This window comes from Carassius auratus, chromosome 2 (genome assembly GCF_003368295.1).
Source record: "Carassius auratus strain Wakin chromosome 2, ASM336829v1, whole genome shotgun sequence".
In the NCBI taxonomy this organism is placed as follows: Eukaryota; Metazoa; Chordata; class Actinopteri; order Cypriniformes; family Cyprinidae; genus Carassius; species Carassius auratus.
Genome location: NC_039244.1, coordinates 9,215,852 through 9,242,338, shown reverse-complemented (window position 1 = coordinate 9,242,338; position 26,487 = coordinate 9,215,852). Strand labels below are relative to the sequence as shown.

At 41.0% G+C, this 26,487-nt stretch overlaps 1 protein-coding gene across 1 annotated transcript; it reads left to right on the top strand.

Moving 5' to 3' along the window:
• Window positions 1-11,174: 11,174 nt before the first annotated feature.
• Window positions 11,175-25,594, top strand: crfb16 (cytokine receptor family member B16). The gene is made up of 7 exons (XM_026282142.1): window positions 11,175-11,464; window positions 12,287-12,410; window positions 12,929-13,116; window positions 13,224-13,348; window positions 23,082-23,229; window positions 23,373-23,524; window positions 23,936-25,594. Exons 1-7 carry the CDS (start codon window positions 11,407-11,409, stop codon window positions 24,083-24,085), a joined length of 945 nt encoding a protein of 314 aa, XP_026137927.1. The 5' UTR covers window positions 11,175-11,406; the 3' UTR covers window positions 24,086-25,594.
• Window positions 25,595-26,487: the final 893 nt, after the last annotated feature.

Genomic DNA, 26,487 nt, shown 5'->3' with positions numbered 1-26,487 from the left:
TACAATAATAATAATAATGAAAATGCTGAAAAAATAAATAAATAATGCTAAACTCATCCTAAGTGTTTTCTTTTTATCACTCATTTATTTCTGAATGTAGTTCCCAATTTATTTTTCCTCTGCACAACATGCTAATGAAAGGGTGTCAACCATGGACCTGGTCGTGTCATAGCTGGGGTCGTGGCTTTCTCTCTGACAGGAAGTGCATGGTGTAAATATAGTATAGTCCACTTAAAATCACTTTTGCAGTACAACAAAGCAAAATACATAGCAAAACGTATTGTCTGTAAAATATCTGTGATTTCATAAACGAGCCAACGGAATGGCCAGAGATGTTGCTTCGAGTTTCGCAAATCTAGGGACCGTCTCTAAAGTATGTCGACTGTCCCTTTGGTGCCACTTGTACAGAGTTTGGGAGCGTGGCTTGCGCTGCACAACCAGTCAAGCTGGCTCATTCGGATGGTCCGACTTCGTTACGTGATTCAGTTCGCCCGGCGACCTCCCAAGTTCAATGGCATCATCAAGACTTCGGTGGCAGTCCGGGACGCTTCTGTCTTGCCTGAGGAGATTGCTGTCCTGCTGGCAAAGGATGCAATTGAGGTTTTACAGCCCTTACTTCATCGTACCCAAGAAAAGCGGTGGATCCTATCCTGGATCTGCGAGTCTTGAATCGGGCCCTGCACAAGCTCTCGTTCAAGATGCTGACGCAGAAACGCATTCTCAAATGCATTTAGCCCCAGGACTGGTTTGCAGGGATCGACCTGAAAGACGCGTACTTTCATGTCTCGATCCTCCCTCGCCACAGACCGTTTCTGCGGTTTGCATTCGAGGGCCAGGCATGGCAGTACAAGGTCCTCCCTTTCGGGCTCTCCCTGTCTCCCCATGTCTTCACGAAGCTCGCGGAGGGCGCCCTTGCCCCACTCTGGGAAGTGGGCGTCAAGATCCTCAACTATCTTGATGTTTCTGCGCAGATACCCGCGATCCTGAAGGACGGCGAGAGCCCCAGAGCGGTCGTGCTTCACACCGGGGTTAACGACACCACGCTGCGGCAGACGGAGACGCTGAAGAGGGACTTCAGGAGCCTGATCGAGACGGTTCGCAGCACGACGCCCGTGGCGACGATCGTCGTGTCAGGACCACTGCCCACGTATCGACGAGGACACGAAAGGTTCAGTAGACTTTTTGCTTTAAATGAATGGTTGTTGTCATGGTGTAAAGAACAGAAACTGCTATTTGTTAATAACTGGAATCTTTTCTGGGAGCGTCCTAGACTGTTTCGCGCTGATGGATTACACCCCAGCAAAATCGGAGCGGAGCTGCTTTCTGACAACATCTCCAGGACACTTCGCTCCATGTGACTAGTAAGACAATTCTCAAATAACCATTATGATGAGTTTTGTTCTAACCGCTTAAACGCTAAAGGTACTTGCGCTGTAAAACCTATTAAGACTGTGTCTGTTCCCCGAATAGTGAGGTCAAAATATAAATATAATGTAGGATCTAAAAAAAATCTTATCGTAATTAAACCAGAAAAATGTAAAGTAAATGAACAAAAACAATTTTTAAAGTTTGGGCTCATAAATATTAGATCACTCGCACCAAAAGCAGTTATTGTAAATGAAATGATCACAGATAATAGTTTTTATTTACTCTGCTTGACTGAAACCTGGCTAAAACCAAATGATTATTTTGGTCTAAATGAGTCTACTCCACCAAACTACTGTTATAAGCATGAGCCCCGTCAGACTGGTCGTGACGGGGGTGTTGCAACAATATATAGTGATATTCTCAACGTTACCCAGAAAACAGGATACAGGTTTAACTCTTTTGAAATACTTCTGCTAAATGTTACTCTGTCAGACATGCAAAAGAAATCTAATGTATCTCTTGCTCTGGCTACTGTGTATAGACCATCAGGGCCGTATACAGAATTCCTGAAAGAAGATCGCATGGAATCGATCTTACTGCTATAGATATTGTACCTCAAAGTGATGATATTACAGACCATTTCCTTGTAAGATTCGCAAATAACCTGCCTGATCTATCTCAACTGCTAATTGTACCCAAAAATACACACGAATTAGACGAAATTACTGACAACATGGGCACTATTTTCTCTAATACATTAGAAGCTGTTGCCCCAATCAAATTGAAAAAAGTTAGAGAAAAACGTACTGTACCATGGTATAACAGTAATACTCACTCTCTCAAGAAATTAACTCGTAGTCTTGAACGCAAATGGAGAAAAACTAACTTAGAAGTTTTTAGAATTGCATGGAAAAACAGTATGTCCAGCTATAGACAGGCTTTAAAAACTGCTAGGGCAGAGCATATACACAAACTCATTGAAAATAACCAAAACAATCCAAGGTTTTTATTTAGCACAGTGGCTAAATTAACAAATTACCAGACGCCACCTGATTCAAATATTCCACCAACGTTAAATAGTAATGACTTTATGAATTTCTTCACTGATAAAATAGATAACATTAGAAATACAATAGCGAATGTAGATTCTACAGCGTCTAACACTTCAGTTTCATCCATCGCACCCAAAGATAAACTGCAGTGCTTTACAACCATAGGACAGGAAGAGCTAAATAAACTTATCACTGTATCTAAACCAACAACATGTTTATTAGATCCTGTACCCTCAAAATTACTGAAAGAGCTGTTACCTGTAGCAGAAGAAACGCTTCTCAATATCATAAACTCGTCGTTAACTTTAGGACATGTCCCAAAACCATTCAAGCTGGCGGTTATCAAGCCTCTTATTAAGAAACCAAAACTAGATCCTAGTGTACTGGCAAATTATAGGCCTATTTCAAATCTTCCATTTATGTCTAAAATTTTAGAGAAAGTTGTGTCTGCTCAATTGAGCACCTTCCTGCATAAAAATGATATGTATGAAGAATTTCAGTCAGGTTTTAGGCCCCATCATAGCACAGAAACTGCACTTGTTAAAATTACAAATGACCTGCTCCTTGCGTCAGACCAAGGCTGCATCTCATTTCTAGTCTTACTTGATCTTAGTGCTGCGTTCGACACCATAGATCATGACACACTCATAGATCGATTACAAAACTATACAGGTATTCAAGGGCAGGCTCTAAGATGGTTTAGATCCTACCTGTCCGATCGCTACCATTTTGTTTACTTAAATGGGGAGTCATCTCATTTATCATCAGTAAAATATGGAGTGCCACAAGGATCCGTCCTAGGTCCCCTTCTATTTTCAATATATATGTTGCCCCTTGGTAATATTATTAGAAAATACGGAATTAGCTTCCACTGTTATGCTGATGATACTCAGCTATATATCTCAACGAGACCAGATGAAACTTCCCAATTATCTAAGCTAACAGAGTGTGTTAAAAATGTAAAAGATTGGATGACACACAATTTTCTCCAATTAAATTCGGATAAGACAGAGATACTAATTATTGGACCAAAAAACACTACACAGAATCTTGTAGATTACAATCTGCAACTAGACGGATGTACTGTTACTTCCTCTACAGTCAGAAATCTGGGTGTTATATTAGACAGCAATTTGTCTTTTGAAAATCATATTTCCAATGTTACTAAAACTGCATTCTTCCATCTTAGAAACATGCCAAGCTACGAAACATGTTATCTGTTTCTGATGCAGAAAAGCTAGTTCATGCATTCATGACCTCTAGACTGGACTATTGTAATGCACTTCTAGGTGGTTGTCCTGCTTCGTCAATAAACAAGCTACAGGTAGTCCAAAATGCAGCAGCTAGAGTCCTTATGAGGTCAAGAAAATATGATCATATTACCCCAATTTTACAGTCTCTGCACTGGCTACCTATTAAGTTCCGTATCAGTTACAAATTATCATTACTTACTTATAAGGCCCTAAATGGTTTAGCTCCAGCGTACCTAACTAGCCTTCTACCACGTTACAACCCATCACGCACCCTAAGGTCACAAAACGCTGGACTTTTGGTCGTTCCTAGGATAGCAAAGTCCACTAAAGGAGGTAGAGCTTTCTCACATTTGGCTCCCAAACTCTGGAATAGCCTTCCTGATAATGTTCGGGGTTCAGACACACTCTCTCTGTTTAAATCTAGATTAAAAACACATCTCTTTCACAAAGCATTCGAATAATGTATCTTTTTAATTGTGAGTGTAGTTGCATCTGTTCAAAGTTGCATTTTTATTCATTAGCTTGGGTTAAACTAATTTTACTTTGTTGGATCAGCAGCTATGCTAATGATGTCTGTATTTTGTTTCTATGTTTCGCGAACACCTGAGAAGAGATGATGCTGACCCTCAGAGGACCCCAGATGATGCTAACCTTGAATCAACAAACAGAACTAACAATTATTGCTAAATGTGTGACTGAATCATATAATAACTTAATTCATAATATTGATAGTTCATCGTCTAGCTGACTACGTCTTGTATTATTATTATTATTTTTTCTAAAATCCTGTCAAATGTGCACAAACTACTAGCTACTACTAAATATTGTAGAAACATAATTTTCTGTAAAGTTGCTTTGTAACGATTTATTTTGTAAAAAGCGCTATACAAATAAACTTGAATTGAATTGAATTGAATTGACTGGCTCATTATGGCCCGGTCCCGAGAGAAGTTGTGCGATCACAGGGACTTGGTGCTCCGGCACCTCAGTCAGTTGAGGCTTCAGGTCAACCGAGAGAAGAGCAACCTCTCCCCTGTGCAGATAATCTCTTATCTCGGTATGGAGTTAGACTCGGTGAGTATGAAGGCACAGCTCACCAGCAAGCCTGCCCAGTCAGTGCTGAACTGCTTGAGTTCCTTCAGAGGCAGGACAGTGGTACCACTGAAACACTTTCAGAGGCTCCTGGGGCATATGGCATCCGCAGCCGCAGTCACGCCGCTCGGGTTGCTCCATATGAGGCCACTACAGCAGTGGTTGCACTCCCAAGTCCCGAGATGGGCATGGAGCCGCAGTACACATCGTGTCACTATCAAACCGATGTGTCGCCGCGGATTCAGCCCCTAGTCGGACCTTGCTTTTCTACGGGCCGGCGTGCCCTTAGAACAAGTGTTCCGGCATGTTGTTGTCACAACAGATGGCTCCAACACGGGCTGGGGCATAACATGCAACGGGCAGGCTGCTTCAGGGTCCTGGACAGGACCTCGACTGCTTTGGCACATCAACTGTCTGGAGTTACTGGCAGTGCATCTAGCCTTACAGCGGTTTCGGCCTCTGTTGCTAGAAAGGCACGTGTTGGTCTGCACGGACAACACTGCGACTGTTTCGTACATCAACCGACAATCTCATAAATCTGGAGTGAGACGCGGCTCAAGTCGCCTTTCTCGGGGAATGGCGACTCCATCCCCAGACGGTTCAGCTGATCTGGAGTCGATTTGGGGAAGCCCAGGTAGACCTGTTTGCTTCCCACGAGTCCTCCCACTGCCAGCTGTACTATTCCCTGTCCCAGGCCCCCCTTGGCACGGATGCACTGGCACACAGCTGGCCTCAGGTTCTATGCAAGTATGCGTTCCCCCCAGTGAGCCTGCTCGCACAGTGCAAGGTACAGGTCCTGTTGGTTGCGCCTTACTGGCCCACCCGGACCTGGTTTTTGGAACTCATGCTCCTCGTGACAGCCCCTCCCTGGCGCATCCCCCAGAGGAGGGACCTTCTCTCTCAGGGGCTTGGCACCATTTGGCACCCGCGTCCAGATCTTTGGAACCTCCACGTGTGGCTTCTGGAAGGGACGCAGCAGACCTAAGTGATCTGCCCCCAGCGGTGGTAGACACTATCACTCAGGCTAGAGCCCCCTCTACGAGGCAGGCCTATGCTCTGAAGTGGAGTCTGTTCACGAATTGGTGTTCTTCTCACCGCGAAGACCCCCAGAGATGCCAGGTCAGAGTCGTGCTTTCTTTCCTGCAAGAAAGGTTGGAGCGTGGGCTGTCACCATCCACCCTGAAAGTGTATGTGGCTGCCATTGCAGCCCATCACGATGCAGTGGACGGCCGGTCCCTGGGGAGGCATGACCTGATTGTTAGGTTCCTGAGGGGTGCCAGAAGGTTACATCCTCCTAGGACACCCCTGATTCCCTCCTGGGACCTCTCTATTGTCCTGGCGGGACTTCAGAGGGGTCCCTTTGAGCCACTGGATTCAGTCGAGCTTAAGTTCCTGTCTCTCAAGACAGCGCTCCTGATCGAACTCACTTCCATCAAGAGGGCCGGGGTCCTCCAAGCATTTTTGGTAAGTGAAGAGCGCCTTGTGTTCGGGCCGGTCTACTCTCACGTTGTCCTGAGCCCCCGGCCAGGATACATGCCCAAGGTTCCCACCACTCCCTTCCGAGACCAGGTGGTGAACCTGTAAGCGCTGCCCCTGGAGGAGGCAGATCCAGCCTTGCCGTTGCTGTGTCCCGTAAGAGCACTTTGCATATACGTGGACTGCACCCAGAGCTGCATATACGTGGACTGCACCCAGAGCTTCAGAAGCTCTGAGCAGCTCCTGGTCTGCTTTGGAGGTCAGCAGAAGGGAAAGGCTGTCTCCAAACAGAGATTGGCCCACTGGATAGTGGATGACATCGCCTTGGCATACCATTCCCAAGGCGAGTCGTGCCCCCTGGGTGTGAGGGCCCACTCCACACGGAGTGTGGCCTCCTTCTATGCGCTGGCGCACGGCACCTCTCTGGCAGACATCTGTCGATCTGTGGGCTGGGTGACACCCAACACCTTTGCGAGGTTTTACAACCTCCGTGTAGAGCCAGTTTCTTCCAGTGTGTTGGGTAACAGGTAATTGGCGGGAAGGGCTGGCTCGGTGTCAAGCTTGCTGCGCCTTTCCCGCTAAACACGGGGATGTGAGCGCCTTTCTTCTCCCAGCAGAGTTCCCCGGTTGGCGTACCCTGGTCAAGCATCCTCCAGCACCCTCGGCAGTCAGACTTGGTGGAGCAGTCTGTCGCCAGGCCCAGTACTGGTTTTAGCATGCCCGGAGTTCCGGTCAGCCCCTGTACTGGGCTAGGTGTTCATATGGCTTGATTCCCTATGGGTAATCCCATATGTGTATTATTCCACGGTAAGGTGTCCCTCTTGGCAAACCCGTGTCTTCCCTTGACAGACCCGCTCTGTCAGTCTCTTCTGGCATCCGTTCCATCCCTACTCTAAGGTAGGACCTGCCTCAGAGACCCATTCCATATGTAGTACTGCCCCCGGGCCAGTCCATATCAGTATCTCCACATGTCACCTCCCTACGGGTAGGATGTGGTCTCCGTATCGACCTTTTCCTAAAGGCTCGCTTCCCCATTGTCTTGCCAAGCTGTAAGAACAAATAGGGAAGATTTGAAGCAATCTTTCTACGAAGGTTGAAATCCCTTCCACTAACTTTGTGTGGGCGGAACAGCAGCGTGGCCTTCTCCAGCAGCGATGTACTCTCCCTTTGGCCCCTTTGGTAAGTCAGTGAATTTGCGCTGGGGCTTTGGGAAGGTTACGACCTTAAGCGTAGCTTTTGTGGCATGCCAGGGCTTGTCGACAATTGCAGCGCCACAGGGTTGTGACGGTGTTCAGGTTGTGGCATTTTCCATAGGACCCCATATGTCGTTCGACATAACTCGTAGTTACCGACAGATAGGGAACGTCTCGGTTACGTACGTAACCCTCGTTCCCTGATGGAGGGAACGGAGACGTTATGTCCCAATGCCACAACCTTGAACCGGTCGCTGTTGCCGGGACACGTTCTCGGCTCCTCAGTGTAAAACCTAATGAGTGGATGCACCTGTCACCCTATTTATACCCGTTGACACGGGGAGGGGCTCAGGTATGTTAAATCCACTAACCAATTTTAATTGGTGTTTTCTCTTAAACTCAGAGATGATTGTCCTCCCAAGTGAGACCCCATATGTCGTTCGACATAACGTCTCCATTCCGTCCATCAGGGAACGAGGGTTACGTACGTAACAGAGACGTTATGATGCACACCTTTTAGATTTTTGATATTTATGAAAACAACTGTCAAATCATATATAAATATGCTGTTTATTTCACTACTGAATGGACAAAATATAATTTAAAGGCACAAAATCATTTGAGGAGAGTGACTTACAGTAACACAACCAACTGTGAAGAAAGTTAAATTATTTTAAAAACCTACTTTTATATATTCTATTCTGCAGACTCTCTAGGTCAATAATTATAATAAAAAAAAAGTAGAAAATTTGCATTTGGACATCTATTAACTGGCCATTTTATAATATGTTCTTTACCGTGTGTACCCAAAGACCTAAAATCCTAAAAAAAAAAGGACACAATGTCTCTCAAAACTTTATAAAATGATGCATAATTTCATTCTAAACAATTATGCAAAATTTAAGAGAGATTAGGCAAAAAAAAATAACACTATAATAGTTAAATGTTAAACACAGTGTTGTATGAGACATAACACTCAACTAACTATAACAGTACTGTTCATAGGTTTGATGGATACATGCTTAAACATTAAACAAATCACATTGAGTCTAAGTTTACCATTTTGTTCATACAGACACATCAGTGTGTACAATTATGCCAGATTATGATTACAGTGACTCATTAGTCTCGTTATGTAAAGTGAAAACTTTACAGTAGATCGGAAACCGACTGCTCCCTCGTGACCTTTTGTAAACTGTATTTATGATAAAGAACTGCACAGATACAGATATTCTAACAATCTATCAATAAACACACACCTCATGTCCTCTGTTTCTGTTTGGTTTCTGTCGGTCCGCTGATTGAAGAGCGGGCTGAAAGTTGAGGTGGAGAACGGTCGGATGCCGGTCTCATATGAAATTTAATGGTATATGTTTATACTTCTCATCCAACCACAATCCAATTCACTTGATCCGGATAGATTTATCTGGATATGTTTTTTTTTTTTTTTTTTTGAAAGATGACAAGCTGGAATGAAAACAAGCCGAAATAAAATAGCAGTAACGAACCTATTTTTAAAATGCAAGGAGTAGAAGTAAAAAGTCGGCTGAAAAATAATTACTCAAGTATAGATACCCCAAATTTCTACTTAAGGAAGGTAATGAAGTATTTGTACTTCGTTACTTGACACCTCTGGATTCCTTTATTGTCATTGCACAGAGTACAATGTAATTAAGTATTTTTGCTATAAAATTAAAATTACAGAAAGTTACGAGCAAACTGCTGCCAGTTTGTATATATATATATATACTTGTTGTGCCAGTTACTGTAATTTCTAAGTTTTTTTTTACAGTGTAGATATGAATTTACAGTTTATTTTAATAAATATCAAAAATCTAAAAGGTGAGCAAAATATTTTACACCTACATGAACACTTTAAAGTTAGTTTTATGACTGTAAGTAATTCACCTCAAAATGCTATTAAATTATGGCATATTTTGTGCTTGAGAACAAATAGCAATATTTACAAACAATTTGACAGTTTATTTGAATAATAATAAAAAAAAGTGTGCATTATAATTAAGACCTATAAGAAACACTTTACAGTTAGTAGTGTAACTGTAAGTCATTCTCTTCGAATTCTCTTGAAGTTAGAAAAGTGTATACCAATGTCTTATGTAACTTGTAAGATGTAAGATGGTCCCTTGTGAATGTCCACCGTCAGGAAAGATGCCTCTGGCCGTTCCATTGGGTCGTTTGTAAATGGTTGTACACCCTTTTTATTTATTTATTTATGTATGTATGTATGTATGTATGTATGTATTTATTTATTTTTCTCTGCTCTGTCTCTCAGCAAAAGTTACTTTATGTAGGCTATATTGGATTTACAAGAATTTCCTGTCAGAGGGAAAGCTATGCCCCCAGCTATGACACAATCGACCAAGTCCATGGTTGACACCCTCTCATTAGCATGTTGCGCAGAGGAAACATAACTGTGAAACTACATTCAGAAATAAATGAGTCATTAAAAGAAAAGAGTTAAGATATGTTTAGCATTTTCTTAAACATTTCCCATTTGCCCAGCAATTTATTTAATTTATTTGGCAACTTTCATCACACATTTAATTATTTATATATGCATTTAAACAAGAATGGTTTATTTATTTATTTGCATATTTATTATTTTTGTTGGCTTAGTCATCCATAGGCACAGGTTTTACACACATAGAAATCATTCAGACTGAATTCACAGTGTTGCTGTTAATACAACTATTCATTTCAAATATAGGAAACTAAATATGTATATATTCACATGTCTGTAAATGTGTCATAAAATATATTTACAGGGATTCTTCTTTTTATCAAACTGAATTTGAATTAAATTCTTCTTTCAATTAAATTGTCAATAATAATAATAATAATAATAATAATAATAATAATAATAATACATTTAGTATTTTATATTACTAATGTAATATTTTATATTACTAAACCATAATGCAGATTTAAAAATCTTGGATTTTAAACAACACAACTTTTTTTGTGATATTAGTGGTCATAATTGGAAATGAAGAGAGGAATTGTACCTTAGATGGTTGAAGATTTGACTATGTTCTTTGAAAATATTAATTTAAACCATTACAATAATAATAGTAGTAATAATAATAATTATTATTATTACAATTATGTTTTACATTAATTATTTTACATATCAATCTATCTGGTACATATGGCTTTATTGGTCCTCATCAGACAACAAACAGTATTTTTCATCACATTCAGAATAAAACTTATTTTAGGTGTTCTTAATTACAATTCTGTTTGTGCCAGAGGCTGCCTGCAAGAAGCTCTTCTGCCATCTACAGGCTAAACATTTATATTTTATGTGACAATTAATTGCTGGCACAAGCTTATCTGCTTGGGTGGTTGTTTGGAGTCTTTAAAATTTTATTTAAAAATTAATTATGTTTGTGCAGTCATTTAGTGGGATGGTTTGGGGGTCCCCCTTTGCTGAAAATGGGTTTTGGGGGTGGGTGGTGGTGGTGTATCGGAAGGGTAATTTAGCAGTGCTGATTAAAGGGGCAGGGGGCACCCAGGATCTGAAATATTTTTATTTATTTTTATTTTATTAAATTTCTTAATAATCGTTAATATTTAATAACTGCACCTCCCCCTGTTTGACATACTTTCATATAGTTTCATAAACCATGCAACTGTAATTTTCAAACAGGTCTTACAGGTTCATTCTTGTGAACATGACGTATCTTGCCCAACAAGTTATGCTGTTCTTTGCACCCTTCTCATTTTCCATGTCAAGTTTTACATTTAGTACACAGGTATGTTTAGAGGTGCAGATAACATGAAGACACATCCAGTCACTGAGATCGAGACTCTTCCTTTTCACATCAGCGTGATTTTCAGAGGACATTTTACATAAAAAAAGGGAGAGTGGGAAAACCCTACACTCTGGTTTTCGGGTTTTGCCAAAGGAAGAGGAGTCTAGTGTTCACAGAGACATTAGAAGAAGAGGTTATGAGCAGTGGTTTGAATAAGATTCTGTTTCCTCTGCTTCTGTACTTTACCATTAACTGTAAGTATAACCTCTCAGTCACTGTCTATTACAATAGTGAGGCATATAATGTAACACTTCTTTCTTATCACACACTGTAAAGAAATCTATGACATTTATCATAAAATACCAGCAGCTGAGGTTGCCAAAACTTAGGTAAGGTAAACATATTTTGGCGTGCTGTCCTGGGGGAGGGGTCCAGACCTGGAACATAGCCCGAACCCAAAGAACTCCCCTATTCCTAATTTGGGATAAAAATAGATTAGAAGTGAGGAGCTGAATTGGAGGAGGAATGTCGAAAAACTGTCGTAGGACAGGAGGTAGGAAGGCTGCATATATATATATATATATATATATATATATATATATATATATACTTGTTGTGCTAGTTAAGATGGTTAGCTAAACAAGATGCACCTGTGCCAAATTGAATTGATTATCTGATTGTGCTCCTCCTGAACCTTGTTAGTAAAACATAATTTAAATTCACACACAAGTATTTATTTAACTGATTATCTGAAGTTTTCTGATACTTACTGATCCTTTGAATAGTTTTCTGTTTCATTATTTTATACCACCCCAGTCATATATTTGTAAATTACTGTAAATGTTACTTATTTCGAAACATTTAACTGAACATTAGCATCTTTACCTTTCATTAAAGTTAACTTAATTTTGAGTTTGGCACTAGTATTAGGTTCCTGAAATGTTTATGCAGTAAATTTGAAGTTTGCTGTTCTGAAAATACGTACATTTGAACATGCTGATCAGTATTTGTGTGTGAGATTATTCTAGTTTTTTACCAAATGAATGACAAATGTTAATATTGGCCATGCATTTCAGATTCAAGATCACTATCCACAACTCTGAATGCCTCAATGCATTCTGTAAATATGAAGCACATCCTTAAATGGAGCCTTTTGCAAGCATCCTGTTCCATGGCTAACTACTCTGTGCAGTTTCAAGGGTAAGCAAAAATACCCAAATTTATTAATCTTAAATCAGTTGAATGTTAATTCAATTCAGTATCAGTACTGCACATTTCTGTCAGTCTATGAAGAAATTTATAGACTGCAAAATACAGTTTTGAGCAAGATCAAGTTTGCACTTTGATGTTACCCCCCCCCCCCCCCCCAAAAAAAAAAAAAACAAAAACAAAAAAACAGTCCTACAGGCAAAATAGTATTTAACAAGCTTAAGGTCCACCCACCACTTCAAGCATCAGGTAGTCACTGCAAAAATACTTTCTTATTTTGCCTGGTAAATAAATAAAGGTAAACTAATTTATTATAATTTATTTTAATTTATTTCACTTAAAAATATTGTCATCTTTTTAAGTTATAAAATTATTATTGTGTTAATATTGACTCTTGTCTGAAAAAACTCTCTCTCTCTCTCTCTCTCTCTCTCTCTCTCTCTCTATATATATATATATATATATATATATATATATATATATAAACTCATATCTGACTGTCAATGTAGGGAGTACGAGTTATACAATCTTAACGCAACATGGGTGGATGCATATGACTGCCAAGAGATCAGTGAAAACTGGTGTGACCTCACCCATGACTTGGCCTCCAACTCTGACTACAGTATCCGAATAGAGACAAACTGTGATGGCCAGAAATCATGGGCACAGCTACCAGCAACCTTCAACAGGAAAGACAGTTGAGCATATTTATTTTTACTAGAAAAAACAAAACAAAAAAAAAAACAGAGATATGTCTGAAATAGCTTAACTGGGTCAATTCCCATTTTTTTCTGTCTTGTATAGCAGTGTTACTGGTTCCAAAAATGATAGTAAATGTGGAGGGGGATCCAGTACAGGTGGGCTTTAGCACAACTCTTTCTGGTGTGACTGTCAACCTTAAAGTCTGGCAGGAGGGAGACGAACAGAATGTGAGAACCTTTTCAAATTTTCATTTTGTAACATAACATGTCTGATGACTCCAGTAATGAGTGCTTGTGGACCTTAGTAAGGGTTAACAATTAGCAGAGATAACTGGGGTTGGGGGCCTTCATGCCTGTGTTATTGTAGAAAACATAATGAAAAAGTGATTCACTTTATAGGTTTGAAGTAAGCCTTCGTAGATTGTAGAGCCTTAATGTATCCAATCTGTCAAAAAATTATCTGTAACTCTTAAATCAGATTTTTAATAAAAGTAAACTCAACCCTTTATTCAATCAATCAAAAAAAAAAAAAAAAAGACAGAAAGAAAGAAAGAAAAAAAAGTACAATGTCAGCAGGCAACAGGTCAATTCTTTTTTCAATGCTTTCACGTGTGGCAGTAAGTGGTCAGGTATAAGAGGTTACCAGTAACAACAGAAATCCTATAGTTGCCTATACCACCCGGAATACACCGGAACAGAACAGCCCTATAGAGGGGCACACAGGCTCGTTGCCAAAGGCAGGGTGAGAGTGAGCATGAAGATATAGACTGTAATAACAAGAATCACTTTATTCAAACATGCAATTAATAATAATAATAATAATACAAAAAAGTCTTGAATGTCTCAAATCAAATCACATCACGAACACAACCACTGAAACATACAAAATTATTTAATAAAATATAAGACAAAATGACAAAAATCAAGAGGTAAAGGGAGATGGACAGCAGAGACCCTCGAATTTCTACCCCACATTCAACACCCATGACATACTTGTGGAAAAAAAAAGACAAAATATTAAGCACTACACTGTGAACACCAGTACAGGGTACCACGACCAACCCCTCCAACTTTAGACACACAGAACAGCATAATCCTGTGCCAGTGCTTCTAACACATAAAACATGCAAAAATAACAAATGATAAATTCTTGTTGTTGGCATGTTAAAAAAATCAGTGCGTATTTCACATGAAATATGCATTAAAAATCCCTTTGAACGGGTCAGTGTCATTGGCTGCTGAATACTTTGATCAAACCATTTCTGTGAGCTTAAAGGGGTGTACCATTCATAGAATAGGATACCACCATTTAATATGCTATAGATCAGCTTATTCAACTTTTTATTTATTTTGTCTTATCGTATAGCCTATACGATAATTCAGGTTTTATGAAAAATGTTATATTATATTAGAAATAAAATTGACAATTTTTTCTCCACACATGCCTCATTTAGTAAATAAACATATTAGTGGACATTATAGCTTTAAAAGTGGTCAAACGTAAGTTAGCATCAAAACTTTAACATTTATGAAAACGGTTACAGTGAAGGTAAGCAATCAATGCAGGTTTAAGACAGACCATTGTAATCAATATCTGTCTTTATAAAATGATGTGAACTTTTCTTGTGTTTACATTTACAGCAACGCCAGTAGGCGGAGCTTATTATGCACTCATCAGACAAACATGCAGGTGGAGGTGATATTATCAATTTAAACAAATGTAAAGATGTAAACTATTTAAATATGGCATTTTATCATATATTTATTTATTGAAGACTTTTAGGTCAGGTAGTAGAACTTGATTTGGCTTTCCTGAGAGCAGAAGTATTCTACCGCTACCACCATTAAATATCCGATATTTATTTATTTATTTATTTTTATTCTTGTTGTTGTAATTTTCTGTAGTCCAAAGAAAATATCTAGATTGCAGGTTTTTTTTTAATAAAAAAATATAATATAATTTTAAATTTAGGTCAAATTTTGTGGTCTTTCCCTGATACTAGCATGAAATACTTGCATATTTTTACATGCCTTTACTGTACAGTAAATGGAATGTATTGTGTTGCAGTTTATTTATTTATTTTTAGTTTATACTTCTGTGCGGTCATGTATGCAGCCTATATCAATTAAAAAAAACCTTGAATTGAGTTCCTCAATGGGGTTAAAATTTATATTAAATGCACCAGTTCAGCTAGACTCTGGAGGTACTTGCGTTCCTTGTTTAGGGGGTTCCTTATTTACTGTTATTTTAAAAAAACTGTTCAAGCTATCCAAAATTCATTCTGAATTTAAGTTCCTCAATGTTTTGGCATCATGTAGACAAAGTTTGCTGTTCATAGTAAAATTTGCCTCTGAGAAGTATGTATTACTTTGCAGCTATATTTTTCCAAAAATCCATATTCTAATCAAAATTCCAAACATATTCAAATAGACTTCCTGTTAGTCGTAGCTGATGACTGTGAATTAGAAAATTGTCCGTCTTGATAATAACAATTTATGTCTGGAGTTTGGTGTCTGTGTCACACCCTCAGCTCGTTCCCTTAGCCCCAGTCACCATTGCCAGTCACCATCCACTCAATCTCCCATGCACCGCTCACGTGAACCGTCACCTGAATACTGATTACCTGCACCTGCACCAGCAATCACCACACCTTTAAATACTCACCTCACTCATTCACTCACCGGCTGGAATCAAGATTACATGGACGCTCTTTGTGGATCTTCTGCCTGCTTCTTGTGGACCGTATTGTGACTCTGTGGAGATTCAGATACAGCGATTAAGGGAAGTGACTCTTTGTTGTCAGGCCTAGCTTTGTACTTGAACTCACCTATTGATCAGTTCTTGAAGATTCACCGTCTGTGACCACACTTACCAGCTCTGTTGAAATCCCATGTTAATAAAGCTTCACGAAAGTACTTACCCGTCTTCTCCTCTCCTTGTGTGGATGTGACAGGATTCCAGCCCCGGAAAACAGAACTTCATATCTCCCATGGATGTTAACGCTGCTGCTCAGGGAGCGGCTTCGGACCCGTTCACCGAAATGGTGACTGCTCTCCGCCAAGTATTACAGTCAGTTTCACCACCCACCGAAACTAGTGCTACCACCACCAACAGCACGCCCCTTGCACGTCCCGCGTGCTATGCGGGTGAACCGAGTGGCTGCAGTGGGTTTATACTGCAGTGCTCACTGTTCGTCAACGCGAATACCAGTAAATTCCCCAATGAGGCCACCAAAGTCGCCTTTGTGATCTCTCTCCTCACCGGACGAGCGCTACAATGGGCGGAGGCTCTTTGGAACTCCCAGAGTCCGGTTCTATCCTCATTCGATGCCTTCACCACCCACCTCCAGGAAGTGTTCGGGATGGCTCTAACTCCTCTTTCAACCCATGATGAACTCTTAAATCTCCGCCAGGGAGCCACGGAAGTTCACGACTACACTCTCCGTTTCCGGACATTAGCCGCCACCAGTGGTTGGAACCAAACTGCCCTGCTAGCTGCATACCGTAAAGGTTTAAAGCCCCAGATCAGAAAGCAAATGGTCATTTACGACGATAATGTCAATCTCGAGACATTCATCAGAAAAACTATAAATGTTGCTCAGCACCTCTCGGCTTGTGCCTCCCCGGCTTCATATACCATCTCTCCATCAGCCAGAACGCCCTCGCCTCAACGAAACCAGGAGGAGCCCATGATCACCGACTCCTACCGCCTAGATGCCTCTGAACGGAGACGCCGCATCCAGCTGCGGCTGTGTTTATACTGTGGCGAGGCCACTCACCTGATCCACGCCTGCCCAGTCCGTCCGCCTCGCCCAATGGTGAGTACAGTTTCCATTACCCCATCTGTATCTCACATACCTCATATCAAAGCCCAGATAACAATTAACTCACGTAATCTTTCCATCCATGTCCTGGTGGATTCCGGAGCCGCAAGCAACTTCATCTCATCTCACTTCGTAACCAAGCACCGTATACCCATCACCCAGAATGAGACCACCTACCGTATCACTACCATCCAAGGATCACCGTTAGGGGGAGGCAAAATAACTAGAAGGACACACGAGCTGGAACTCGTTCTGCCCCACGGACACCGGGAACAACTGGCCCTCCTCGTACTTCCTCGCGCTACCGTTGACGTCGTCCTGGGTAGGCCGTGGCTGGCCCAACATAACCCACAAATCAACTGGAGCACAGGGGAGATCCAGGCATGGGATCCGAGATGCCAGAGTCACATTCACCGTTCACCTATCCAGAGTTCACAGTCCGAGCCACCGCACCTTCAATTGCACTCCACCTCCATAGGAAGACCTGCCCTTTACTCCTCCTACTCCAATGTGTTCAGCAAGGAACAAGCCACCCGCTTACCACCACATCGGCCCTGGGACTGTTGTATCGACCTGCTGCCAGGTGCCAAGCTACCACATGGGAAAATATATCCACTCTCCCGTCCTGAGCAGGTGGCGATGGAGGAATACATCCAGGAGGCTCTCGATCAGGGGTTCATCAGACCGTCCACATCTCCAGCTGCGTCCAGTTTCTTCTTCGTCCCCAAAAAAGATGGCGGACTTCGACCATGCATCGACTATCGAGTGCTAAATGACGCCACCGTCAAGTTCGCCTACCCATTACCACTCGTTCCGGCGGCTCTGGAGGAACTGCGTGAAGCCAAGGTGTTCACCAAACTCGACCTCCGCAGTGCCTACAATCTGATCCGTATCCGAGAGGGAGACGAGTGGAAGACTGCTTTCATCACCCCTGCCGGGCACTACGAATATCAGGTCATGCCCTATGGGCTTGCTAACAGTCCATCCATCTTCCAGAGTTTCATGAACGAAATATTCCGTGATTATCTCCACCAATTCGTCATTGTCTACATAGACGATATCCTGATCTACTCCCGGAACATAGAAGAACACCAAACTCATGTCCACCACGTCTTACAACGACTCCGAGACCACCACCTCTACCTAAAAGCTGAGAAGTGTGAGTTCCACTGCACTACCGTCTCCTTCCTCGGATACGTGATCTCTGCGGAGGGAGTTCAGATGGAGTCAGCCAAGGTAGATGCTGTGGCCAACTGGGCGGAGCCCACAACGGTGAAAGAACTCCAGCGTTTCCTTGGCTTTGCCAATTTCTATCGGCGCTTTATCAAGAACTACAGCCTGCACTCGGCCCCTCTAACATCCCTTCTAAAAGGAGGTCAACGCCGGCTGCGCTGGACACCCCAAGCTCGAGAGGCCTTCAGCCATCTTAAACACCTCTTCACCTCGGCACCCATTCTTCGACATCCTGACCCGTCCAAGCCGTTCGTCGTAGAGGTTGATGCGGCCAATCACGGCATTGGAGCCGTGTTGTCTCAAAGGTCTGGTGAACCTTGCTCACTCCATCCGTGTGCGTACTTCTCTAAAAAACTCTCTCCTGCCGAATGCAATTATGGAATCGGAGACCGTGAGTTGTTGGCCATTAAACTTGCCCTTGAGGAGTGGCGGCACTGGCTAGAGGGAGCTCAGTTCCCATTCACTGTTGTCACCGACCACAAAAATCTCCAATATCTGCAGAATGCCAAAAGACTCAATGCTCGTCAGGCTCGGTGGTCACTCTTCTTTGCTCGCTTTAATTTCCAGATCACGTATCAACCCGGTCACAAGAACACTAAAGCAGATGCTCTGTCCCGTATGTACTCCCCAGATCCAGACACCAACAAGCCTGATTCAATTCTACCACCCTCCGTTTTCCTCGCGCCTATCCTCTGGCAGATCGACGAGGAAATTCGAGCCGCCACCCTCGAGGAGCCTGCACCTCCGGAGGTACCCACGGGTCTAATGTACGTGCCCACCAACCAGCGACTCCCCCTACTGGAAAGTACGCACACGTCACCTGGCTCAGGACACCCTGGCAGCAGGCGAACCCTCTCGCTCATCCAGCAGAAGTACTGGTGGCCTAACATGGTTCGTGACGTTACCCGGTACATCCTCGGATGCTCGGTCTGCGCCGTTACCACCACACCTCGTCAACTTCCCGTGGGTAAATTACAACCACTACCCATTCCTCGCCGACCCTGGACCCATCTAGGGGTGGATTTCGCCACTGACCTTCCCCCCTCAAGGGGGTACACTACCATTCTAGTTGTTGTTGATCGTTTTTCTAAATTCTGCAAACTAATCCCATTAAAGGGTCTTCCCACAGCGTTCGAGACCGCCGAAGCCCTCTTCACCAACGTGTTCCGGAATTATGGCACTCCAGAGGACATTGTCTCGGACAGAGGACCTCAGTTTATCTCCAGGGTCTGGCGAGCGTTCTTCCAACTCCTCGGAACATCCGTCAGTTTATCTTCTGGATATCACCCTCAGACCAACGGCCAGACCGAGCGGAAGATTCAAGAGATCTCACGGTACCTCCGTACTTACTGCTCCCAACACCAGGATACCTGGAGCCAGTATCTGCCGTGGGCTGAGTATGCCCAAAACTCCCTTCGCCAAACCACTACAGGCTTAACCCCTTTTCAATGTGTTTTAGGCTATCAACCACCGCTGTTTCCCTGGTCAGGAGAAGTCTCTGAAGTGCCCGCGGTAGATCACTGGTTCCAGGAGAGCGAGAGGGTGTGGGACTCAGCTCACGTCCATCTCCAGCGGGCAGTTCGGAGGCATACAGAGACCGCTAACCGACGCAGATCGCCTAATCCCGTCTATCTACCTGGAGACAAGGTTTGGCTCTCCACTCGGGATATCCGCCTCCGACTGCCCTGCAGAAAGCTGAGTCCCCGCTACATAGGGCCGTTCACCATCCATTCTCAGATAAATCCCGTCACCTACCGCCTGGACCTACCACCACACTACCGGATCTCACCCACGTTTCACGTCTCACTGCTAAAACGTCACACTGATCCAGTTTCTCCTTCCTCCACAGAACCAGAACCGCCTCCCCCTCCAGACCAACCCGAAATCCTCGGAGACAACATCTACCAGGTCCAAGAGATCCTCGACTCCCGGCGGCGGAACGGCCACCTGGAATACCTCATAGATTGGGAGGGGTTCGGTCCCGAGGAGAGGTCGTGGATACCACGCAATGACATCCTGGATCCGGCTCTCCTCGAAGATTTCCACCGACAACACCCGGACCGCCCGGCTCCCAGAGGTCGTGGTCGTCCCCGTCGCCGCTCTAGGATGCCTGGAGTCACCCGTGGGGCGGGGGGTAGTGTCACACCCTCAGCTCGTTCCCTTAGCCCCAGTCACCATTGCCAGTCACCATCCACTCAATCTCCCATGCACCGCTCACGTGAACCGTCACCTGAATACTGATTACCTGCACCTGCACCAGCAATCACCACACCTTTAAATACTCACCTCACTCATTCACTCACCGGCTGGAATCAAGATTACATGGACGCTCTTTGTGGATCTTCTGCCTGCTTCTTGTGGACCGTATTGTGACTCTGTGGAGATTCAGATACAGCGATTAAGGGAAGTGACTCTTTGTTGTCAGGCCTAGCTTTGTACTTGAACTCACCTATTGATCAGTTCTTGAAGATTCACCGTCTGTGACCACACTTACCAGCTCTGTTGAAATCCCATGTTAATAAAGCTTCACGAAAGTACTTACCCGTCTTCTCCTCTCCTTGTGTGGATGTGACAGTCTGTAACTAAAACTAGCCCTCCCACTTTTGACAAAAGGTAGCGCTATAGAGTGCCTCCTCCACGCCCTTTTATGAGCTTTTGCCATTGTCTATCTATCATTAATACTGATATGTGTTTTCAATTCAATTCAATTCAAGTTTATTTGTATAGCGCTTTTCATGATACAAATCATTGCAAAGCAACTTTATAGAAAATTATGTTTCTACCATATTTAGTAGTAGCTTATAAGTGGTGATCAGTTTATGCGCAAATGACAGGGATTTTCGGAAAAAAAACATATATATACAAGACATAGTCAACCAGACGATGAACACTATTAACAGCAATTATAATGTGATTGGATAGTAAGTAGCAATATTTGTTAGTTCTCTATGTTGTTTCAGGTTTAGCATCATCTGAGGTCCTCTGAGGGGTTGGCATCATCTCTTCTCAGGTGTTCTGGATTAGTGTAGCTGCTGTTCCAAAAAAGTAAAATTAATTAGTTTAAAATTAATTAGTTTAACCCAAGCTAAAGAATAAGAATGTGCATTTGATCAGATACAACTGCAGTCACAAATTATGAGATGCATTATTCTAATGCTTGGTGAAAGAGATGTGTTTTAAATCTAGATTTAAACAGAGAGAGTGTGTCTGAAAATTATCAGGAAGGCAATTCAAGAGTTTGGGAGCCAAATGCATTTCATGAATATCTATTCAAAAGTATCTTTACAATTTAGCATCCCCAATGTCTTGAGATCATGTTCACCGAGTTTTGTGGTGAACAGGTGGAGTTCCTCAGAGGAGTATATCAAATTCCAGAGCATGTGTTTTTCACAAAACCCTAAATAGCCAGCTTCCTGTTGGGCGGCACTTATGACATGGAGTGGAAAAGTTGTTTGATTTGATGAGATCTACATGTGTACTGAGATTTTCATATCTATATGTGCAAGTATGTATGATATATATTTTTTTCAGTTCCCCACTTACTTTACCTTCCTCAAGCACTGACAGAACACAGACTAAGCCAGGTACGTAGTAAACTAGGAAAGTAACTAGCCAGCTAGTGATAGCTTAGTGACAGTAATGAAATGTTCAAGGTGATGATGCACAATACTAAGCAAATTTATTTAATTTAACACCTTAATGGCTGAGATGAGAAGATTTACCTCTGTACTGGGTTTTCCTTTTACCTTCTTCCTTTCTCCATTTTCGTCCCTGTGAATTTGAGGGTTTATTAGACTGCTTCATTTTCTTCATCAACTGCGCACTTGCCTAACGTAACATAATGTACTGGCGACCCCCCACGCCCCCAACATATTTGTTGCCCTAGGCAACCGCCTAGTTAGCCTATAGCAATCACCGGCCCTTCTTCCTGGTTCTAGTAAAAACTCTTGCTGCTGCATTTTGGACTAGCTGTAGTTAGTTTACTAAGCGTGCAGAACAACCATCCAATAAAGCATTACAATAATCTAACCTTGAGGTCATAAATACATGGATTAACATTTCTGCATTTGACATTGAGAGCATAGGCCGTAATTTAGATATATTTTTTACATGGAAAAAATGCAATTTTACAAATGCTAGAAGTTGGCTTTCTAAGGATAGATTGCTATCAAAAAGCACACTTAGGTTCCTAACTGATGACGAAGAATTAACAGCGTAGCCATCAAGTCTTAGACTGTGTTCTATGTAAATACATGCAGAGTGTTTTTAGGTCCTATAATTAACACCTGTGAAGAAATATAGAGCTGAGTATCATCAGCATAACAGTGAAAGGTAAAACCATGTTTCCTGATGATATCTCCCAAGGGTAACATGTAAAGCGTGAAAAGTAGCTGCCCTAGTTCTGAGCCTTTAAAAAAAAAAAAAAAAAAGATTTCTGTATGTAGCAAATAAAAACGGCTTTTGAGCAATGTTAATCAGTCTTTATTGTTTTGCATAAAAAGACTTATAAACATTCCACCCTCATTAAAAACGACACAGTTTTGATCACAAAACTATGCATTTACAAAAAAAAAAAAAAAAACATATTATTGGAAGATAGTGGGAAATTACATTTATATGCATTTCATTAAATAGTCTTATACTGTTATGATAATCAAATTTTCAACAACTCCCGACCAAATTGCATATTTTTTCTCAGTTTGGGCCACACAATATATATTTTTTAAATGATAATGATAATAACCGTAATAATAATAATACACATAAAACACTTGCAATTTTGTCTAAAGGTGTGAACAGAGTGTGTTTCTCTAACACTCACCGCCTTGTTTTCATTTGTGTGAAATCAAATTTGTTGTCCTTCCAAACTAAGGCCTAATGTAACATGATTTATGTCTTTACAGGCCTTAATTTATGTGATCAGAGATTATCCCTATAATTTTTCCATTGCTGCCCATCGAGGGAAAGAGAAGATGTGCTTCAAGGCAGAAGCACTGGTAGAAGCCGTTAACAAGAGCTCCAGCACTGACATACAGTGTGTCATCATTCCAAGTGAGTGATCACTGCAGGGTGAGATCTTTTGATAAAGGCAATTATTTTAGTAAATTGCCAAGACAACTGTGAATAGAATAGAAAACATTATAAATACAATAATTCATAATTCTGAGCTTGTAAACATCTGATTTCCTTCCTAGAGCAGATACCTGACTTTATGAGGCCGTTGATGATGGGCATTTCTGTAGTGATAGCAGTTACTGTGGCTTTTATTCTGGGATGGTTGGCAAAACATTTTGGTCCAAAGATCAAACACACTTTTTGTCAAAGGGAGACCATTCCCAATGTACTGGTAACTATATGTTTAACTTCATGATCAATACGTGTCCTGACATCTGAATGAGCTCATCTTTATTTCTGTTAGAAACTTTTATAAAAAAAAAAAAAAATTATTTAGCTCAGCTACAACTCAAGCTCATTGGAAATGCATGACTTTGGCGGCATTTCTGCAAAATGATATTATGTTTCTTCTTACACATCTTGTGTCTCATGGAAGTGGGACACAAGCAAAAAGTAAGTTATTGCTGTTTTACTTCCTCTAGTGTTAATTTCAGCTGGAAACTGCAGTGAATTGTATGCATATGTACATTTTCAGAATTTTGCAAAAATGTAGGTGCAAGCATGTTTCTCCAGTGAGCATTTCTAGATATGATGACTTACAATATCTGGAAGAATGAATACTTGATCTTATTTTATTTTCCAGTTTGATGACTGGCCAACTAGAACACCCATCCTTTTTACCGATGTTTCACTGGAGCCTACAGACCCACTTTTGCTGCTCTTCCCAGCTGAACATCAGTGCACAGTGCAGTTTAGAGGGACCTTATTGAGTGAGGTGGAATGCAGAACATGAAAAATTGTGAAATAGTATATAAAAATTATGTTTCAGTACATACCTCTGTTTTGAAGTCACAGTTTGGTACATTTTCTGTACAGCAGGGGGGATAACTAAACATTTGCTGGACTGTTTCTCTGTCTTTAAATAAATTAAAAATGTTTAGAACTGAAAATTATAAAAGTAGCAATTTTGCTTTCACATTACTATAAGATTAAAGGTCACAATTAATAAAAGAGCACCCCACTTCTCAGTGACATAATAACAACAATAACAATAATAATAATAATAATAATAATAATAATAATAATAATAATAATAATAATAATAATAATACAATTATTTAAACCACCATTTTAATAATCCTTTTTGGAATAGTGGTTTTCTGGGCCCCCTCTCTGGTATAGTGACCTCAGTCATGTGCCCGGTAGGCCCTTGCATTAATATGGCCATGAGAACAATTATTAACTGCTTGACTTTCTGCAGTATTTAGACTGAAAAGAAATGGCTATTGATATATTTTGGGCTGTTTGTTAAATTGATCAATTCGCCTCTTTATTAGCAGAACTACACTTGTGGAACATAATATAAAAAGTGTCAAAAAAGGATTTCAAAAGCTAAAACTGTTTTTATTATGCATGAACAACTGTGTGAAATGATTTGTCATCTACAAATGACAAATACACATAGTAAATAAGAAATAATTATAGTTATGTCACGTTATTGCATTCTCTGTCTAAATTTCTTTGATCCCCAATTTTAATTACTGTGTTATTCTGGTAATTAACATTTGTATTAAATGCTTAAAGAGCATGCATTTTGTGTATGTCTATGGATTGTAGGTGTATTATCTCAGTATTGGTATAAGTATACAAAACAGATATTTTTTCTTACCAAGTCATAGCTGTTATATACCTCATTTTACAATAACAAGTTCTTGAAAATATGAACCTAAAATGGGAATCTATTTAAAGGAGAAGCTATTTAAAAGAGAGGAATGGCCACAGCAATATGCAGAGTCAAGAAAAGGTTGTGCAATCTGTGAAAAAAATGTATTGTCCAGTACTATTTTGACAGTTATTCTCTTTTGAGGTAAAACAGAGAAGTTTATCAGATCATCTCAATGTATGTTTGAGAAAATCCCAAAGAACATCTTGAAACAAGATGGTGGAGGGTGAGAAAGAAGCAGAGTGGGATTTACAAGCCTGCTTCTACTGCACTGATTGTTTTGTAGAAGTATTTTTGATATTGTAGATTGTTTTTGAGGCTGCAGACACTGATCAGGATAAGCTCACTGACAACATGACATCCTACATCAGTTTCTGTTAGGACATGTGTGTTCCCACCAGGACTTATTTAACCTTCTGCGGTCCAAGGTGATTTTAGGACCCTTGAGATGTTTTGTCATGCCCTACAATTTGTGCTTATTTCAGCTACTTATAATATAATATTGGTCAATGTGTATTTTTTTTTAGTATTCATCAAAAACTGTGCTACAATATTATGTGAGCAAGATTGTTCTAAGTGTTTGCACTTTTTAAAATAAAATGTTAGTAATTATTATTATTATTATTATTATTATTATTATTATTTTGAGGGGTACAGCTGCAACAAAGTCTTGTAGGCTAGAATATTTACATCAAAATGATCTGAATATATATATATATATATATATATATATATATATATATATATATAGAGAGAGAGAGAGAGAGAGAGAGAGAGAGAGAGAGAATTATTATATATTATATTGATTTATTTAAATTTTGTAAGACATGTATTGTGATAGCCAAGGTTTATGCGAGGGAGGGACAATGGACATGAATATTTAGTGATTCACACCTGAGAGAAAAAGGGCCATCCCCTAATTGGCCATCAATGAGTCATGCAACAGTGAGGCATGTAAGAGAGAATATATGTGAGGAGATTGAAAAAGTTTTTAAATTATTTTATTTAGTAATGGGAAGTTTGGATCATTTGGATCGTTTGGATCGACTCTGACTTTTGAGTCTTATTCAGCGAATTGAACAATCATTTTTTTACATCAATGAACGGTGGTGTACAGATGTAACTGTGTTAAAGAGGACGTGCTGCTCAAATCTCGAAACACTCTTCATTAACTGCAAGCCGTTCTATTCGCCACAGGAGTTTCACTCGTTCATTCTGGTCAGTGTTTACATCCCTCCGCAAGCGCATGTGAGCTCAGCTTTACAGAAACTCGCTGATCAGATTACAGAGACAGAACAACATCACCCAGACTCTGTTTTAATCATTCTCGGGGACTTTAATAAAGCCAATCTGTCCCGTGAACTGCCAAAATACAGACAGCATGTTACTTGTCCCACAAGAGACAGTAATATATTGGATCACTGTTACACCACAATAAAGGATGCATTTCACTCTGTTCCACGAGCAGCTTT

What these genes read in the sequence shown, in the direction of transcription:
- crfb16 (XM_026282142.1), top strand. Translation starts at nt 11,407, where the DNA reads ATGAGCAGTGGTTTGAATAAGATTCTGTTTCCTCTGCTTCTGTACTTT. An exon ending in AACCTTCAACAGGAAAGACA is followed by an intron (nt 13,117 to 13,223) that starts GTTGAGCATATT and finishes TGTCTTGTATAG; the next exon opens with CAGTGTTACTGGTTCCAAAA. An exon ending in ACAGTGTGTCATCATTCCAA is followed by an intron (nt 23,230 to 23,372) that starts GTGAGTGATCAC and finishes TTTCCTTCCTAG; the next exon opens with AGCAGATACCTGACTTTATG.